Raw genomic sequence first — 20,716 nt, 5'->3', positions numbered from 1 at the left:
CTGATTTTCAGTGTCCCGCAAGGTCAAAACTGCCTTTATAACAGTGGTATATATATGATATGTCCTTTCACTGTGTTGACGTTTGTACTGTTCATTGCAAAAGTGGTGGTGGTTAAAATTGCTGCTACCTTAACGAGAATCAAGGTTACTTGTGTCAAACTGGTCGAGTGTTCTTCACTGCCATGTACTTGTAATTAAAAGTGTAAAAAAGCCGATTTCACTTGAGAACATCTTTGAAGAAACAGCGAAAATTAATAATTTTTAAAAATTTTGACGCTCAAGCGCACATTTAAAAATATTCTACATGACACATGGGAAGTATGCATAGTAACATCGGCTGCATACTGAAATATAATGGTTATGTTATGGAAAAGCATTTGTGTAATCGTTTTTGAGCTGTAACCTAAACTAGCCTTTTTTTCTTTTCTCCTCATGAAACATCATTTTTACTTGAAGGAATGACTAACAGACTATGATTATTCAGACTTGGGTATCTGAAAGATATTTCTCTGAAACAAACAAGGAAACCATTTGACAATATTTGTTACCACTGGCACAATTAGAGTATTAACGCAGAATTTAGAATTAGAATTTTAGAAAACTTATATCTGTCTTGCATCTGTCACCTTGAGCTTGCAGCTTCCAAAAGCTTAAAGACTTTTTAAAAATAAAATTGAGATAATAAAGAATGTGATATTTTTAGATACTGTATAATAAAATGTGTCAACATTTGAAAGAGCTGCATAGCTCAGTGAACCAATATTTTCCAGTTGGCAAATGATGTTAGGAAACCATGCGTGGATAAAGATCCATTCAAAGTGCGAGACAGATGATTGGATTTTAGTGTAACAAAGTATGAAAAGTTCATTGATATAATTTCAGATTATATGTTGTAACTAATCTTTAAGAAATGACAATTTGTTGAATTTAGTGTAGCATCAAAGAAGAATATCCACAATTATGTGGGAGAAAAAGAAACTAGTAAAATATGCTCCCTTTTTTTAACTACTGGATCTCCATCAGGCTCGATTTTCTTTATATGCTTAAACCAAAATGACATATCACAACAGATTGGATATAGAAGCAGATGAAAATCTGTCTTACATTAAGCCACATATTAAAGAGATTTATAAAACTATAAAACAATGACTTTCTTCTCAATTCTTTTGGAAAGTAAAGGTTTTTTTTTTTTCTTTTTTTTTCAGGAACATAATTATGTTAACATATAATACACCTTGTTTTTAAGTGAAACAGTAAAATTTAAAAACTTTTTTCACTTTTTCTAATTTGATATATATCTCATATAAATGATATATATCTCATATAAGCAAAGCTTTGGGATCCTCGTTAATTTTTAAGTGTAAAGGAGTGAGACCAAAAACTTAGCAAATGTTATTTTAGGAATAGTGATGATGATACATGTTAGTCATTGTGCAGAGGGCTTTATATGTGTATTATCACATTTAAACTTAGAGACTATCCATCTCCATTATAACATTTAAGAGACAAAGTTTCAGAGAAATTAATTTGCTCAGGGTTACACAGTTAGTAAGGGAAAGAGGCCCTCAGGATTTTATATATATATATATATATATTTAATATATATATATATTAAAAAGTTACTAAAAAGCCCTGGATTATATACATATATATTTTAAAGAAACAGAGTATTGTTCTCTTTCCCAGGCTTGACTGAAACTCCTGGGCTGAACCAGTCCTGCCTCCTCAGCCTTCTGAGTAGCAGAGACTACAGGCGCAGGGAGTTGCACCAGTTAAAGGTTCTGGTTTTGATATACTGTTGCATACCTCATCAGGATCTAATGTAGCCTTTAACATAGACTTATTATGCAAAGAGAATAGGCAGTGATTCCCCACTGTTTATCAATTATTTGAGGCTGACTTTCTGCAGATGGCTATATTGTGCCACACCATCTTATGGGATGAGTAGAAATTGCCATAAACTTTCTGAAAAGAAATTTGTCAGTGAGTATCAAAAATTCTGAATGTTTGGATATCTTGTGATCTGGCAATTCCACGTTTAGAAACATTTCCTCATGGCATAATTGAACAAGTACACGCTGACGTATGTTATGTGATGCACGTTGACGCAGAATGATGGAGAAATAATTGAGAAACTACTTAAATGTCTAAGCCTGGGAGATTGGTTAAATTAATTACGAATAATGGAATTATTCATTATAAATTATAATGGATTACTTAAAGCAACTAAGAATGATAGTTTAGATATTATTGATGTAAATTGTTCATAATACATTGTTTAAATGGTAAAAGTAGTCTGTAAAACTGTAAAAGTATATTTATATGGTATGTTAAATGAAGTATATACATAATATATTGTATAAATGGTACAAGTAGTTTGCAAAACTCTAAGAATATAGTACATTAGTATGTTGTAGAAGGAGATACGTACATTGAAATGTTAACAGTGGTTGTCTCTGAATGGTAAGATTATGGGAAATTTTTCTTTGGTTGGTTGTATTTTCTAATTTTAAGTTTTAAAAGTTGAAAGCATAACAGCAACTGTGAGCCACAAGACAGGCTGGCGTGGTTTGTTGATTGATTTTAAGATCAATTTTCTAAGCCCTGTCACTTTTAGTGTTATAGGCTTTTGGTGGTTTGTAGTACTATTCCCAGTGAATCATAATTTGAAATTAACTATAATCTGTTTGTTGCAGCTTGTATATGAATTTTTCATACGATTTTTGGAAAGCCAAGAATTCCAACCCAGCATTGCCAAAAAATATATAGATCAGAAATTTGTATTACAGGTAAGCAAATTATTGTGGATGTGTGTATTTGTCTTCCAGTTAACACTTTATCTCATTTTCTATTCATGTCTGTTAAAAAAAATTTGCAATGACAGTTATGTGAACCACAAAAATATATATAAACAGAAGTTAATTTCCATTACTGCCTATTAAAAGTAATAGGTACATTTAAGTTTATTTGTGGTAGAAATCAATTACATTTCAAATAGACAGGAATGCTAATGCCTAAATCCCTACAGTTTTCTCTTAAAATTTAATTATAAAGGAATTTCATTTATATAACCTTGGTTTGTGTGAATTTTTATATAGCTTAAAATTTTATATTTGCATAAGGATTCTTAAAGAACTGTGGTGTAGATCTGTTAAAACTGAGTAGGCAAGCTCAGACTTCAAAGCATGAGTAACCTGTAATAAATAATCAAAGTCAGGGTACTGATGAGATTTCACTGCTAGAAAATAGCACAGCTTAACATTCTAAAATTTCCCTAAAGGGATTAACTCTCATTCCTCCATTTGGAACATCTCCGGGAACACTTTTTCCTGACTCCTCATTGTACATATTATAACCGTGGATTTTCCTTTTTACCTGGGACTTGGGTACTTTCATGGCACTGAAGTTTTAGATAACACTTCCTTGCTCCTGTTGTTGATACATTCATCTCTAAAAATGGATGCTTGAGCCAAACTGGTGTAGCTCTTTTCTGAGTGGCATATGGGGCATCTAATGTAGGAAAGAATAAATGTTTATCTCCTAGTAAGCCAGTAAGAAGAATTTCAAATTTAAAACATTAATTTGATCCAGCCTGGGCAACAGAGCAAGACCCTGTCTCTAAAAATAAAATAAAAAGTAAAACATTATTTGGCAGGAAATTGATCTCCTGTGCCTTACTGGGAGGGGGCTGATAACCTTTGTGATCTCATTTCCCTCCTCAATTAAATTAATACATTTGGAATTTAGGATATGTAGGTTGAACCATACCCAATTTTTTGACTGTTTTTAACACTCAAAACAGCAGTTTCATAGGGTTCAATCCAACAGGGGCAGGCAAGCTTCCAGAGAACTGAGGGGTGTGGAGGCCTCTCCACATCCTAAGTAAGGCTGAGTGGAATGAAACCCAAAGTTCAAGTGTCAGCTCAGAGCTGAAAGGCGCTTTGGTGCCTTGCCTTTGGGGCTCATTAGTACCTGTACACCCTATTCCCCTAGGTACATGGGACTGATCCTTGATCTTTACTTCACATTTGGAGTACTTTGGTACCGCACTGTTGAATCCTGGCTCACACTTTAACATGAGAGAGTTTGGAAAAGTGAAGTTTGAAATAGAAATGGAGAGGTAGATAAATAGATGGATATGTGGATCATGGGGTAAATAGGGAAATTGGTATGGATTGCTATGCCAAGGAAGCATAATTTATTTCAAAAAAATGTAAGTAATAACATAGTAGATCTACATTTTGTATTGGAAAGCCTTACATGTATATAGTGCTGTCTAATTGTCAGAACACCTTTGCCTGCATTATTTGATTTGTACAACAATCTTGTAAAGTAGACATGGCTAAATTTTTATGCCCTCCCTTGCCCCCTGCCCCATTTTGTAGATGCATAAACTGAGGTGTAGAAAGAGTATCAAGTTTGCTCAAGCACATTTCGTATTCTGGTTTTCTGTCCATTGTGCCATGATGCCTCCTTGTGATTCCCTCACTGTAACTTGGAGTGACTTCGAGGGAGAAGTAGCCTTCACATCTGAACACTAATGAAATAATAGAGCCTATTTTTTGTGAATTAATGTGCCTGAGAAGATCAGATAGTAATTCTCTATTAGAGCCTGTATTTAGTTGACATGGAATCAGTAAATCCTATGGTCTTACTATGAAGCCAGTGCTTTTCTCACACAAAAAACATCCAGGGCTCAGCCCAGTGTGCTGTCCATGGTAGACGGTACTGAAGATAATGAAACTTACAATATGAAAACATCAGAGAAACCCAGATTTGGAAAGGACGTTTTTTGGGTTATGTATTCTAGTTCTTTGTCTCCTTTGAGACCCTTTTTCAGTGAAGAAAAGCCATATACACAGGCAGCTTGTTCCATTTTTGTTAGGAAGCTCTTTTTTATGTTGAACCTGTCTATGCCTTGTACCCTTTGTCCTTTTTCTCCCCAGAATAATATCTTAGTATGTCTCTAGCCCAGACATAACCTTTCAGGTCTTAGAACACAGCTTTTGTGTTCACCCTTTGACTCCTTTTCTCTGCATCAGTGGTTGCAATTCAAATGCTCATAGCCTCACTCATAGTAAGTCTGAAAGCCAAGCGTCAGACAATAGGATGTAGACTGGTTCCTATTAAATGGGGCTTTGGCTACCCCTCTTCATTCAGTTATCCCCAGATTTTTCTCCTTGCCAACCCCCAAGATAAATAGAAATCCAGATTCTTCTGTTAAGTTTTCTGGTATTACTAAAATCCTGTGCAGAATGAACTAGCCCATTTGCCTTCTGGATCTAGCCTACTAGCTGTCAGTATGCACTTTCTCCTCCAGACCAAGTTCTTGGTTCTGTCAACCTTTTCTCATTGGTTAGTTTTGAAGCCTTCAGTGTCCTGGATGTGTCCATTTGTACCCTAATATGACATCTATATCCGAACAGAATGCCCTGAGCCTGGTCAGCCCAGTGTGGCTTCAAGTTGGCCTTTTCATTCCCTTGTCATGACTCTAGGTTTCTTAAAGGAAAAGTCTCATGAGCATTTCTTGCTGTAGCATGACATTGCCAACTTATGTTAAGCTTCTGGCTATAGCTGGCTTCTAATTGAGCTTTCTGCATATTGCTGCATGTTTCTCTTCTTTTCTCATTTTTAAACAAACAGGGTCTTGCTCTGTTGCCCAGGTTGGGCTCAAATGATCCACCTCAGTCTTCCAAGTAGCTGAAACTACAGGTGTGCACCACCATGCCTGGCTTACTTATTGTTGGTTGTTACACAGTTTGCTTTTTTATCTAAGTGTAGTACTTGGCATATGTTCCTGTGGAATCATTTATCCCTTATTCATCTCTACCTTGTTTACTGTGTCTTCCATCTTTATGACATCTGTGACCTAAATATGCTATTGGCCTCATCTAAGTCATTGATTAAAGTTGTTTAACTACGATAAAACACTACCTATTGGGTACAGTGTACACTATTGCGTATGGGTACACTAAAAGCCCAGACTTCACTGGCATGCATCTATTATTCCATTTTGTGTTGCTGTAAAGAAATTCTTGTGGCTGGGTAATTTATGATGAAAAGACGTTTATTTGGTTCATGGTTCTGCAGACTGTACAAGAAGCATGGCACTAGCATCTGCTTCTGGCGAGAGCCTCAGGAAGCTCATAATCATGGTGGAAGGCAAAGGGGGAGCATGTGTGTCACATGTTGAGAGAGAAGCAAGACAGAGGGGGTGGAGGTGCCAGGCCTTTTCTTTTCTTTTCTTTTTTTTTTAACAACTAGATCTCACAGTAACTAATAGAGTGAGAACTCATTCATTACTTCAAGGACAGCACCAAGCCGTTCATGAGGGACCCACCTCCATGATCCAGATACCTCTCACTAGGCCCCGCCTCCAACATTGGGGATCACATTTCAACACGAGATTTGGAGGGAACAAAACCCAAACTAATATCAATGCAATATATCCATGTAACACAACTGCACTTGTACTCCCAAAACTATAAAAATAAAAATAATTAAAAAAAAAAGAAAAAGTTGTTAAACTAGCCAGGGCTGAGATAGGAGCCTTTAGAAATTCCCTATATTATTTTAGAAATTCCCAATATTACGCAACTTCATAATCAGTAATTTTTGAGTTTTATCCTTGATCCAGAAATTTACTAGTACGTTATCCTTCCTGCATTTCTTAATTTTGATTGTAAGAAGAACTTAGAGACTATTAGATGCTGTGGTAAAAGCCAGGACTCTGTGTTTACAGCATTACCTTCATCTATAGGCCTTGTAACTGTATCATAAAAAGGAATGCCATTCATCTGCCATGTGGTATTAGTGAACGTCTAGAGCTAGTGCTGTTTACTGATGATCCTGCCCTAAGTGCTTGCAAACCATGGGTTTGTTCATCTGTCCTAAAATTTTGCTAGAGACAGGAAATAAGTGTCAGTAGTGGAGTTCATTTATATACTTTACATTTTCAGCCCCTTCCTCATTTTTCCAATTGTTGCCTTCTTTACTTTCCATCTGCTGGATCTGTTACAAATTTGACCTCCACACCAGGGCTCACCCCAGTTCCTGAATGAATCGTGAAAGTGGCAAGCAGGGTTTTTGGCAGAATCAGCACCACCACCGAGAGCTTGATTGAAATCATCTGACTAATCAGTGCATTAACTTCCATGTTGGGAATAACCCCTGGGCGCCTGTTAGCTTCCATTTTCCAGAATACTCTGCTCATTCGTGTTGGTAACCTATAAGTTGGCCTCCTGTCCTTTTCCTGACCCTTTAGTCTGCTAATCACTTACCTTCGTTCCCAGTGCCTTCTAAGAGGGGGCCTTAATTTCTTAACTGGTTCTCCTGAGATCCCTTCCTGGCCGGTTTGGTTCTGCTGGGGAGTGGGTGGGATTTTTGGGGCTTGAAGGATTGATGCTGATATTTTACCCCATTATCCCCCATCTCACTCATTCCTCCTCCTCTTTCCCACCATGACTTAACTGTCCTTGAATTGACAGGTCCTGCCAACCTCTGCACTCTGTAGTCAGGTCTTGTTCACACCCCTGCTTGTCTTTGCATTTTTCTGAACTCCACAGTCTCCCATGGTGCCACCTGGTCCTAGGGTGTTTCTCTTGGAAACCTACATCCTTTTCCTTTTGACAGATCAGGATAACGTTTACCCTGTTTCTTTTCTTTGGGCAGATTTCTATTTTCTGTGGATTTTCAATGATCTCAAAAAAGATTCTTGGTAATCTCAGCTTAACATTTCTTTCTTCAGTTAGACAGAATTTGTTGTATCCATGAGATTTCAACTTATTTTCTGTAGCAGCTGAATATGTTCTTTGCAGTCAGTCTTCCGACTCATTCCTCTGTCAGTGAATACAAAAGCAAAATAGGAATTGAGCTGTTTTGCTATGACGTAGTGGAAAGTTAGGAAGCTTTGGGCTTGAATATTGACTTCCCTATGTATTGTAAGTATATTTTAGGAGCTGAGAATGTGAGCTATGGGGTCAGAAGAAACTGCATACAAACTCTGGCTTCTCTGCCTACTTGCAGTACGACTTTCAGCAAGTTTGTATACCCGTTATCTAAGCCTGAGTCCTCATTCATGACATGGGATAACAGGATAAATAAGATACTGTTAAGTAAAATAGGAGACACCTCAAAATCGACAGTTGTCAAATCTGCTTAGGCAGCGTGGATACAAAGACAGGATCCCTGCCTTCAATCTTAAACAGGTGACTGAAAACCTTGGGCAGATTATTGACTACTCTGATCCTTAGTGTCTTTTTCTATAAAATTACATTAAGAGTCACCTGTCACAACAAGTCACAGCAAGTAGGCTTGTTATGAGATAAAATGAGATGACTTGTAAAAATGTCTACTGTTATCACCTATGGAGTATAGTAGTTGCTCATTAAATATTTATTCATCTTTTCACACCCCCCTCATATATTGTCTGCCCACATTGATAGAATGTATTATTTTTCTTGATTCCAATAATTTTATTTTTATTTATTTATTTATTTTTGAAACAGAGTCTTGCTCTGTTGTCCAGGCTGGAGTGCAGAGGTGCAATTTCAGCTCACTTCAACCTCCACCTCTCAAGTTCAAGCGATTCTTGTGCCTCAGCCACCTGAGTAGCTGGGATTACAGACGTGCACCACCATATACCCAGTTAATTTTTGTTTGTTTGTTTGATTGTTTTTTTGAGACACAGTCTTGCTCTGTCACCCAGGCTGGAGTGCGGTGGTGCAGTCTCAGCTCACTGCAACCTCCTCCTCCCGGGTTCAAGCAATTCTGCCGCCTCAGCCTCCTTGAGTAGCTGGGATTACAGGTACTCACCACCACGACTGGCTAATTTTTTGTATTTTTAGTAGAGACAGGGTTTCACTATGTTGGCCAGGCTGTTCTCAAACTCCTGACCTCATGATCCTCCCGTCTCAGCCTCCCAAAGTGCTGGGATTACAGCCATGAGCCACCATGCCCAGCCCTAATTTTTGTATTTTTGGTAGAGACGTGGTTTCACCATGTTGGCCAGGCTGCTCTTGAACTCCTATACTCAAGTGATCTGCCCACCTTGGCCTCCCAAAGTGCTGGCAATATAAGCACGAGTCACTGTGCCTGGCTTCCATTATTAATTTTAAAATCTTCATTTTTTGAAATACAATTTTAAAAATCTATATGAAACTTAAAGAAGGCTTGAGTAAATGCAGAAATGTGGCATATTCCTAGATGGGAAGACTATCAGAAAGATGTTCATATAATCTCCAAATTATTTCTACATTAGTATAGTTCTAATTAAAATTACAATTTTCTAAAAACTTGAAACGTTTAGAGTTCATGAAATAAATTTTTGAAAAAGATGACTAATGATACTTATTAAATAATATACTACAAAGGAAAAGGTAAAATTAATTAAAATGGTATGGCGTCAGAACAGGAGAATGGAACATAATAGTACCTTAGGTGGAGATGACCCTGCTGAGTGTGCCATAAAACTCATAGGCAGTTGTACCAAATAAATGAATGAATAGACATATGAATAGATGGCTATATACACACGTACATTAAATTGGCATAATTGTCCTGAAGAGGAAACCGATAGTATTCTATCAGCTTAAATTTAGACCCAACAAGTCCACGAGAAACGATCAGATACGTATAAAAGATGTATATACAAAGGTATTGAATGCACCATTGTTAATAATTATTAGAAAATTGGAAAATAACTTTTAAGTTCCTTAGTAGGAGGTAATTGAACTGTGGACATTTGTAGAGTGAAATATTCATCAGTTTGTAAAAAGAATGTGATAGACCTACTCGTGATCTATTTTTAAGTGAAACATGCATTGTTATAGAACAGTATAATTTTTGAGCCTGTATCTGTTATTTTAGGGAAAAATGATGTTAGTACTTTTGTTTTAGTTCTTTTGTGCTGCTTTAACAAAATGCCTCAGACTGGGTAATTTATAAAGAACAGAAGTTTATTTCTTGCAGTTCTGGAGGCTGGAAAGTCCAAGATCAAGGTGCTGGCATCTAACGAGTGCCATCTTACTGTCTGTGCCCTCATGTGGTGGAAGGCAGAGGGCAAGAGAGAGTGAACCCAGGTCCCAAATCCCCTTTTATAGTGGCATTAATCTATTTATGAGGGCAGAGCCCTTATGACCTCGACACCTACCAAAAGGCCTTACCTCCCAACACTGCTTCATTGGGGATTAAATTCCTATCACATGAATTTTAGGGGAAACATGCAGACTATAGCAATATGCATTAACGATTTTGAAAGGAGTTCTACCAAATTGTTGTTAATTGGCTGGAAGGGAGTAATTATATGTGATGATCTTCGCTTCCTGTTTTTTAGATATCTCTGTTTTTTACATTTAAAAAATAATGAGCATATATGTTATAATCAATAAGAATAATAAAAAATTTCATCTGCAAGTACATTCTCATTTTATTGCCTTGCAATTTTTCATAAACCTCAGCTGATTTTGTGCATTAGTCTTCCTAAGACTATTTTTGTAGGATAGCCCATTCTTTTGTGCACAGTATTCATTGCTTCCTTCCTTTCAGCATTTATATCTGCCCTTTTTAAAATCTAAAGCGAAAAGGAAAGCTTCCTGTGTTGCCTCAAGTGCCTTTTTCAATACCTTGAATTTTTCTTCCTCAGGAAGCGGTATAGATTGGTGATTAAGTGTACAGACTGATTTGAATTTGGGCTCTGCCATTTTTTTGTGTTTGACCTTGGACAAGTGACATAACTACTCTGTGCCTCAGTTTCCTCATCTAGAAAGTAGATGCAAAATATCCGTAATATAATCACATTGTAAGGTTGTTTTGGAGATTTAACAACTAAATACCTATACAAGCTCTCAAAAGTATTCCCAACACGTGGTTCATATTCAGTAAACATTAATGCTGGTGCTGTCACTAATATTTTTATTAGGATTCTTGTTTTGAGAACTTTCTTAAGCTGTGTTTTATTTAATAGCTTCAGTCCATGAAATCATATAGTGTTAGCCTGTCATGTCTTACCTAGCACGTTATGAATTATTTGAAATCCAACTCTTATTCTAAAGATCACTGATACCCATTGGACTCTACGTACATGGTTCTTCACAGGCTGTTGGGTTCTCTTAAGATGTTACATGGGTCTCCTGTGTCTCTGGATTCTCTTCAGTTCCACACTTTGCCAACTGATTTCCTCCAATCAGTGTTGGACATAAATGTTTATTACTGCCAGGAATGTATAATTTATAATGTGTGAAAACCAGGGATAGCTCATTTAAATCTTTACAGAGGACAGACAAATGGTACATAATGAAGTAGTGTGGGTATGACCAAAGGAGTGATGGAAACTGTGGTGATTTAGAGAGCTTAGATCCTGTTGCCAATCCACTCCCAGTAACGGTTGGTCTCTAGGTAAGTGAGCCAAGTCTTGCTGGATCTTTTGGTTTTTCAAGAGAATCTGGAAAGCCATATTTTGGTAGGGCCAGACAAAACAGTCTGTTGTTTTTCTTTTTTTTTTTTTTGAGATGAAGTCTAGCTCTGCCACCCAGGCTGGATTGCAGTGGCTTGATCTCAGCTCACTGCAACCTCTGCCTCCTGGATTGAAATGATTCTTCTGTCTCAGTGGCCCGAGTAGCTGGGACTACAGGCGCGCACCACCATGCCTGGGTAATTTTTTGTATTTTTAGTAGAGACAGGGTTTCACCATGTTGGGCAGACTGGTCTCGAACTTCTGACCTCGTGATCCGCCCCCCTCGGCCTCCCAAAGTGCTGGGATTACAGGCATGAGCCACCACACCCGGCCAACAGTCTGTCGTTTTTCATTCAAGGGTTTTGAATGTTTTTGTTTGAAGTGTTTTATTGTTTTTTTATCCTAGAATAGTATGACGGGCTCACTTGAATTTCATTGTGATTTTTATTAAATCTAGATTTACATAACCTGTAGCATTTTTTGTGTACTCACTTAAGTGTTTGCACAAGAAAGCTGTTAGAGATTTATCAAAGATAGTCAATTCATTGCATAGTGCACTTTTGTCTGTGATAATGTTGATTTTAGACTTAAGTAACTTGGTAAACTGCCTTCTAGAGCTATGAGTATGTAGACTTGCCTAGGCTTATGGAACAATTTTGTCTATTATCAATAAAGATAATTTTCATCTGTATTGGGATTGTTGGGAAAATAGTTGCTTTATGATCCCCAAACCCCTTCTTTAGGCCCAAATGAATTGCCAAACCTTGTATTATTTCATTGGGTGGATTATTGTGGCAAGAGTTTAGCAACATATTTCTAAAGATTGCTTTCAACTACTCCGCAAATCTGAAACAGTCAGTGGTTGCTAAGAGACATACTATTCAAGTATCCACGTAAACATATGTACTGCTGGAGATTGCTATTTAGTAATTTGTACTTCACATTTGCTGTTATATTTAGCTGAAAGGTGCTGTAATTATCATGTAAATTATGCAAATCATGCAAATCATTCAGCCTGTCCTTAAAAGTGACCTTTTGTTATTGTGTTTTTAAAAACTCAACACAAATTGGACATGAGATAAGCCAACCTGTTAAAAAATTTTTAGTTTTAGACTGAAATAAATTCCACGAGGCCTTGAATCTCAGCTCCAATACAAATGAGTTTGTATTTTCCGACTGAGTTCCTTGAATATGTCAAAATGTTTACATTTCCCTCTCACAGCCTATAGCAAATAAGAGTTTAGAGCATTTATTTCTACCTGGAATTTTATGAGATAGCCGTTACCAATTATCAGTTAACAGCAGATCACCTCATCCTGTCCTGTCCAGTGTATAACTCAAAAATCTTGTAAAAAGGGCTTTATTGCTCTGACTCCTGCATTCAGAGCCAGCTTCCTGGTTGTGTAATTTGTGCAGTTACACTGGGCCCTGTGCTTAGAAGGGCCCTGTGCTTGGTTTATTGCTCTGCTCTTGCTGTCTTGAAACTCCTAATACTTTTTGAGCAAGGACCACTGTATGTCATTTTGCCCCACAAATTATGTAGCTAGTCCCTGCCTGCTTCCCACTAAGTGCATCGTTATTTAGCACAATAGCTCTTTCTTGAATTGCTGACCAAATTGGTTGTCTTAAAAACTTAAATCATAAGGTTGTCTTGAAATAGATAGAATGCTCAAGGGGAAAAAAGTGGACTTCTTTGGTTTGTGGAAAGAATGCCTGAAATTAAATGGAGGAAAATAAAAGCGTGTGACTTGGTGGAGTTATTCATATTTGTACGCCGTACACTTTCGAAAGTTTTATATTGAATTTCCATAGGAGTCTTGGAGTCAGAATTGCCAGAAGCTTGTGATCGCAACCTTTTGATCCCTTGTCCCCATTGTCCTTTCTCAGTGGTTGCCCCATAGGTTGCTTCATTTCGTACAGTGCATGCCTTGAGTCGATCTGATTCATTGGAGTCAGACCGCCTTTGGCTCTGGCTTCTTTGTTCTGGGCTGTTTTCTCTGTATTTGGCCCAGGTGAAAGTATGAGGAAGACAGTTTGCAGAGAGTAGGAGAAAGTTGCAAACAAAGCCAGAAATGTGGACATCTGATTTGAGTGCTCTGTGGCACTTTGGATGAAAACATTTAGAATACCAATTTTATCGGTTATCTACTTGAAGATTTTTGATGTTCTCTAAAATTTTACTTTACATGGAGTAGGGCAGGGTAATTCTTTATTGTAGCAGAGAGCATCTGGGTTTTTTTGCTCGAAATCTTTTGCTCTTAATGACTTTTAAAAATAGTTTTGATAATGCCAACTTTTAAAATTCAAATATGTTTATATGGTTTTTAATGAAAAATGGCAGATCTCTTGCCTCATCTTTCTCCAAACCAGAGTCCTGTTTCCTGAAGGTAACCACATTTAAGTCTTCCAGTTGTTTCTATATATTTATTTCCATCTTTCTAAACAGCATGCTTATACTGCTATTTCTTAACTTGTCATTTTAGGTTTTATTTATGTCTGTCAACTTCCTACTGTAAGCCATTATGTATCTCCCACTATAACTCCCTCTCTACATCCAATGTTATATCACAAAATTTGAATGAATCAGATGATAGAATGAATACTCTTTATACATGTTGTTCATTACAAGGCACATGGTTATATTTTTTTTCTTGTAGAGCCTTTTTATTTTAGGAAAATAGTTGCCTTATTTTTTACTTGCTTTCCTGTGTATTCATCACTAGTATTAAGGTATACTAGTGTATACCTTAATTCTCTGAGAGTACCGTACAGCCCTTCTCAGTATGACCCACATATCAACTAGTCTATCAGTTCCTTTTTTTTTTTTTTTGCTTGGAGACCTTCTTCCTGGAGCCCTGGTCATCCTGCTCGTATTGGCACTGGTTGCTTGCTCTGGGCCACCCACACAGTCATCCCAGCACTTCCCTTTGCTGCCCTTCTACACTGTGTCCTTACTTGTTTAACTTCTTATTTGGTGGAACATACCTTCTAGATTCTTCCTAAAAAAGCATGAATGGGATGTAAATGTTCTGAGATCACTTGTCTGAAAATGTCTTTATTCTGCCTACTTTTTTTTTTTTTTTTTTTTGGGAGACAGACTCTTGCTTTGTTGCCCAGGCTGGAGTGTAGTGGCACGATCTTGGCTCACTGCAACTTCCAGCTGCTGGGATTACTGGCGCATGCCATCACACCAGGCTAATTTTTGTATTTTTAGTAGAGATGGGGTTTCATCACGTTAGCCTAGGCTGATCTCAAATTTCTGACCTCAAGTGATCAGCCCGCCTTTGTCTTCCAAAGTGCTGGGATTATAGGTGTGAGCCACTGTGCCCGGCCTGCCTACCTACTTGATTGATGTTTTGGCTAGGTGTAAATTTGGAACTTTCCCAGATGTTTTAAGGAATTGATCCATTGTTTTCCACCTTCCAGTGTTGGTATTAAAAAGCCCTGCACCAGCTGAATGCCTTATCCTTTATAATGATGTGTCTTCTTTGTAACTTCTTTGAAATCTTCTCTTTGTCCCCACGTCCAGAAAGTGATATGCTTTGGTGTGAGTCTTTGTTCATTTATTGTGCAGAACACTTAATGGGCCATATCTGTATTGACATTCATGACTTTTTTTTTTCCCTGGAAATTGAATTGAATTATTCCTCAGATAATTTCCTTCTGTTCATTTTCTATTTTTCTGTCTCCATGTCTTTCTAGATTGCTATTATGTATTGGATCTCTTGGTTTTTAAAATCTTCTTCTATATATTATCTCTGTTTTTTGGTTGTATGTTAGGGGTAGATTTGCTCATTTTAATGTTCTATTGCTTCTGCTAAAATTTTTGTTATATGTTGAACTTCTGAAAGCTTTTAAAAAATGTCCTGAATATGTACCTGAATAACAGCACTCTGTTTTATTTCAAGGATCCAGCATATTTGTTTATCTTTGAGGATGTTATAGTTTCCTTTTTGCAATTTTTTTGGTACTCCTAGCATGGTGCTTGTTTCCTCTGAGTTCCTTATAATTGTTTGTTGTGGTCTTTTATGTTAAAATATCTGGTGATCTTTGACTTCATAGTCATAATTACATGTTAGTCTACCGAAAAGTTGCTTAGAACTTGTGTATGTTACAGTGTGCACATGTGTGTTTATATTTGCATAGTGACACTTGGCAACTGGTGACTTTGAATGGGATAACTGGTCAAGGACCTTGCCATTTCATTAGGAAACCCTCAGCTGTTAGCGTATCTGTAGGTCTTTCCTCTTGAGGCTGTCAGTTTCTTCCAAAAGGGACTTTCTGATCTTCTGACTTATATAGCACTGGGAGCCTGGTCAGGGAAGAAAGCTGGCAAATATATCCCTTTTAGGTATGCAGAGTTTTATTTCATCCCATTCTTTCCAACAAGTGATTTACTTAACGTGTATGGTGTCTCCAAGACTAGATACTTACTCATTCTTTCCAGACTTAATTGTACATCATCAGTATACTACATGGGATCTGGGGGGTCTTCTACAGACTTTCAACCAGTCCTCCTGTTTTTAGCTATTTCTCACACCCTTACCATCAAATATATCTGGTGCCTTTAGTTTCTAAGCCTTTTAAGGGTTCTGTGGAGTGAACTGGCCTGCTTCTTGTTGGCTTCCTTCCCTGCTTGCAGAATGGAAAAACACTTAGCAGACTGGAGAAAGAGGAAACCTAAGATAGTTACCTCTTGTCATCCACTTCCATCTTTGAGAAGTCTACAAATAAGTCCAAATTTTCTCTCCAGTTCCCTCTATGCCAAGGCTTTCTTCTATTCTTATTCTTTCACTGTCATTTAGGGAGGATTCAGGAGGAGAGAGGTTCAATTCCCCTGCCTAGCTGGAAGACCCTTATAGCCCTTTTTCATTTCACTCTTCTCATTTCATTGTAGATTTATGAGTTCAAAGAAAGGTTATTTGGCTAAATCACTATGTAGTTTATCCCTATTTGTGAGCTTCAAGAAGGCTGGTTTCTGTAAACTTGGAGTTAGTGTGTTGACAGGTCTGTCTTTCCTGTGTAATCACCTTGGAAATGCTCCAGCTTCTTAACTTCTTTTCTTTGACTACAAGCTGCCTATTATATTATGGATGGCACAGTCCACTTAGGCATTTACAGGTGTGGGCGTATATTTCTTTTTTTGTGTGGAAGTGATTGGGACTACAGATATGACTAAGCACACTCATATTATTTTGTTTTGGAAATCAGAGCTCATCCTACTACCCCTTTTTTTGGCCTGTGCACTATTATATTTCTGTCTCATGCATCATAAAATCATCAAAAGCATGTTCCATAGAGAAGCAGAAAAATAGTTTAATACTGTAGTTCATCTTTCTTTCTCATAGAACATGATACATTTAATATTTGTGACTTTGTAAATATCTAAAGTTAGGCACCCGGCAATGCATTTTGTTTGAGAGCCTAATGAAAACATCAGTTAAACATTTCTTGCTTAATTATTATGTATTCATTAAACTCAAGATTAAGAGTATACAAGGAAAGTTGATTCAAGTTTTGCTAATATTACACACCCTCAAACCTCCTCTTATGTTGGTTATAAGTTATTCATTAAAGCCTTTTGAAACACTTAAAAGTAGAAACCGAATTTAAAAAATAAAACGTACAAGGTTAATTATTTCTATTAGCCTTGGAATGGGATTGGGTGGATGGGTGGACTGGGTGGGTGGATTAGAGAGCTTATGTCATTTGGAACTTTATTATAGATAAAGAGATATTGAGTCTATATGGGGCCTTTTTTTTTTTGCTAGTTGGAGCTACATGCCTTTCTTTCCTAGATAGAATGTTTCCCTGTGGAAATGTGTTAACTTGCCCATTGCCTCCCCTGATGGGCTCCACAATTGTTCTACAATTTGTGTATGTCCAGCAGTGAGGACCATCGCTGGCACAGAGAAAGAACTCAGTACGTATGTAGTTATTGTATTGCTGAATGGGCAGAGAGCAGTAGTTCACAACATCTTCTGTTTGGATAGGCTGCTAGTAAAAGCATGTACTATTGAACCTGTGAGGAGCACTCTTATCCCACTTCTAACTCCTCATTTCTTCATGGGTTGGCCTGGATGTCTCTTCCTTTAGAAGCCTTCCCTGATCACTCCACTTCTTCCAAGTACAGTAGGTGTGTCTGCTGTGTATTTATACAACATCCTGAACTACTTAACATGCTGTTTATTTAATTGTTTGTATTCCCCATTAGAATAGGCTCTGAGAAAGCAAAGACTGTATCTGTCTTGCTTATCATTGTATCCCTGACAGCTCGCCCACTGCCTGGCCCTTAATAAGCACACCATAAATGTTTACTTGAAATACTCATTTTTAAAATGAATGAATGAATGAAGGAATGATAGATGGGTGGTGGATGGCATTGTGTAGCAAAAAATTGTGTCCTGTCTGTCTACCTATTTTTGAAGACCATCCTTTAGTTTGTGTTTCCTGCCATGTTTGAGGGGCCTTTTTTTTGGCCCATAACTCTGTCTTTTATTTAGAGTAAAACACCAAACAAAAGCACATTCGATTATTGACCATGAAGTTTTAATTCTGCTGTCAGTCTCAACCTCATGTCTTAATCACCTGAGGTCAGACTTACATATGTCTCGATAGCCTTTTTGATGACGATGGTAGTCTGCTTTAATTTGTGTGCTGTGTGCTCTTGAAATGTTTTGCTATAAAGACACTAGAACTGAATTTTGCTTTATTTCAATGATGATGAATGTAAAAAAAAAACAACTCAGTAACATTCAAACCGATTTCCAAGTTTGTTCTTCAGCCAGAGGAACTTGCACACTGACTTTTTGTAAAGGTAGCAGATTTATTGTGTTGTAATTCATACACCATAAAATTCGCCATTTTAAAGTTTCCAATTAGTGGTTTTTAGTGTATTTACAGAGTCATGAAGCCATCACCACAGTATCATTGTGGGATGTTTTCATCATCCCCCGAAGAAATTCAGACCCATAGGAGGCTGAAGCAGGAGAATCTCTTGAACCTGGGAGGTGGAGGTTGCAGTGAGCTGAGATAGCGCCATTGCACTCCAGCCTAGTGACAGAGCAAGACTCTGTCTCAAAAAATAAATCCAGACCTATTAGTAGCCACTCCCCATTCTGCTTTCTGCTACTGTGGATTTGCCTATTCTGATTATTTCACATACATGGAGTCATACATTGTATGGCCTTCTGTGTCTGGTTTCTTTTACTTAGCATGATGTTTGAAAGATTCATTCATGTTGTAACATGTATCAGTACTTTATTCCTTTTTATGGCTGAATAATACTCCCTGGCATCACATTTTGTTTATTAGCTGACAGATATTTGGGTTGTTTCACTTTTTAGCTATTATGAATATTGCTCCCATGAACATTTGTGTACACATTTTTGTGTGGGCATGTGTTTTCGGTTCTGTTGGGTATATACATGAAAGTGGAATTGTTTAGTCATATAGTAACTCTGTGGGAGATTTGAGGAACTGCCAAACTGTTTTCCAAAATAGCTGCACCATTTTACATTCTTACCAACAATGATGAGGGTTCCAGTTTCTCCATATCCTCGCCAACACTTTTTATTATCCCTCTTTTTCATTATAGCCATCCAATGAATATCTCCTTGTTGGGTTTTCTTTTTTTTGTTTCCGAGGTGGAGTCTTGCTCTGTCGCCTAGGCTGGAGTACAGTGGTGCGATCTTGGCTTACTGCAAACTCTACCTCAGGTTCAAGCAATTCTTCTGCCTCAGCCTCCTGAGTAGCTGGGAATACAGGCGTGTGCCAGCACGCCTGGCTAATTTTTGTGTTTTTAGTGGAGATGGGATTTCACCATGTTGGCCAGGCTGATCTCAAACCGTGACCTTGTGATCTACCTTCTCGGCTCCCAAAGTGCTGGGATTACAGGTGTGAGCCAGGGTTTGCTTTTCTGTAATGATCAATAAAATAGAGCACTTTTCATGTGTTTATTGACCAAAATTTGTATACTTCCTTTGCGATTTAGCTGTTAAATAAAATCCTTTGTCCATTTTTAAACTGGGTTTTCTTCTTATTGTTGAGCTTTTAAAATTATTTTTTCTTGTTTTTTTTTTTTTTTTGGTTTTGTTTTGTTTTGTTTTTGAGACAGAGTTTCTCTCTCTGTTGCTCAGACTGAAGTGCAGTGGCACGATCACGGCTCAGTGCAGTCTTGATCTCCTGAGGCTCAGGTGATCCTCTCACTTGAGCCTCCCAAATACCTGGAACTACAGGCACGTGCCACCAAGCCTGGCTAATTTTTGAATTTCTTTGAAGAGACAGGATTTTGCCATGTTGCCAAGACTGGTCTCAAACTGCTGGGCACAAGCGATCCACCCGCCTCTGCCTCCCAAAGTGCTGAGATTGTAGGTGTGAGCCACCATGCCTGACCTAAAAGTTCTTTATATATTGTGGATACTAGTCCCTTATCAGATACATGGTTTATAAATACAGTTGACCTTGAACAGTGCAGATATTAGGGGCAGTGAACCCCTGAGCAGCTGAAAAGTATATGTATAACTTGACTTTCCAGAAACTTAACTACAAATAGCCTGCTATTGACAGGAAGCCTTACTGATAACATGAACAGTTGAATAACACATATTTTGTATGCTATCTGTATTATATACTGTGTTCTTACAATAAAGCAAGCTAGAGAAAAGAAAATGTTAGGAAAATTATGAAGAAAAGAAAACACATTTTCTGTTCATTAATGGGAGGTAGGTCATCATAAAGATCTTCATCCTTGTGGTCTTCACGTTGCGTAGGCTGAGGAGGTTGGGAGGAAGAGGAAGGGTTGGTCTTGCTGTCTCAGGGTAGCAAAAGTGGAAGAAAAAAAATTTTTTTTTTTAAATTGAGACCGAGTCTTGCTCTCTCTCCCAGGCTGGAGTACAGTGGTGCAATCTCGGCTCACTGCAACTTCTGCCTCCCAAGTTCAAGCAGTTCTCCTGCCTCAGCCTCCTGAGTTGCTAGGATTACAGGCACCCATCACGACACCCAGCTAATTTTTGTACTTTTAATAGAGATGGGATTTCACCATGTTGGCCAGGCTGGTCTCAAACTCCTGACCTCAAGTGAACAACCTGCCTCAGCCTCCCAAAGTGCTGGGATTACAGGGGTGAGCCACCACGCCCAGCCAAGAGTGGAAGAAAATTTGCATGCAAGTGAACTTGCACAGGGTCAGCTGTATCTTCTCCCAGTGTGTGCATTCTCTTTTCACTTTGTTGATGGTGTCCTTTGACGCATGAATGGTTTCAATTT

At 37.8% G+C, this 20,716-nt stretch overlaps 1 protein-coding gene across 1 annotated transcript in view; it reads left to right on the top strand.

The window, feature by feature from the left end:
* The window catches only part of PPP2R5E (protein phosphatase 2, regulatory subunit B', epsilon isoform), a 179,608-nt gene that overhangs the window by 131,167 nt on the left and 27,725 nt on the right, over window positions 1-20,716 (top strand). The window contains 1 exon segment of the mRNA XM_011961963.1: window positions 2,697-2,789. Within this exon segment, the coding sequence (XP_011817353.1) occupies window positions 2,697-2,789 (93 nt within the window).

This window comes from Colobus angolensis, unplaced genomic scaffold (genome assembly GCF_000951035.1).
Source record: "Colobus angolensis palliatus isolate OR3802 unplaced genomic scaffold, Cang.pa_1.0 Scaffold57, whole genome shotgun sequence".
NCBI classification, from domain to species: domain Eukaryota; kingdom Metazoa; phylum Chordata; class Mammalia; order Primates; family Cercopithecidae; genus Colobus; species Colobus angolensis.
The sequence above is the reverse complement of the archived record's forward strand: the minus strand, read 5'-3'. Positions and strand labels throughout refer to the sequence as shown.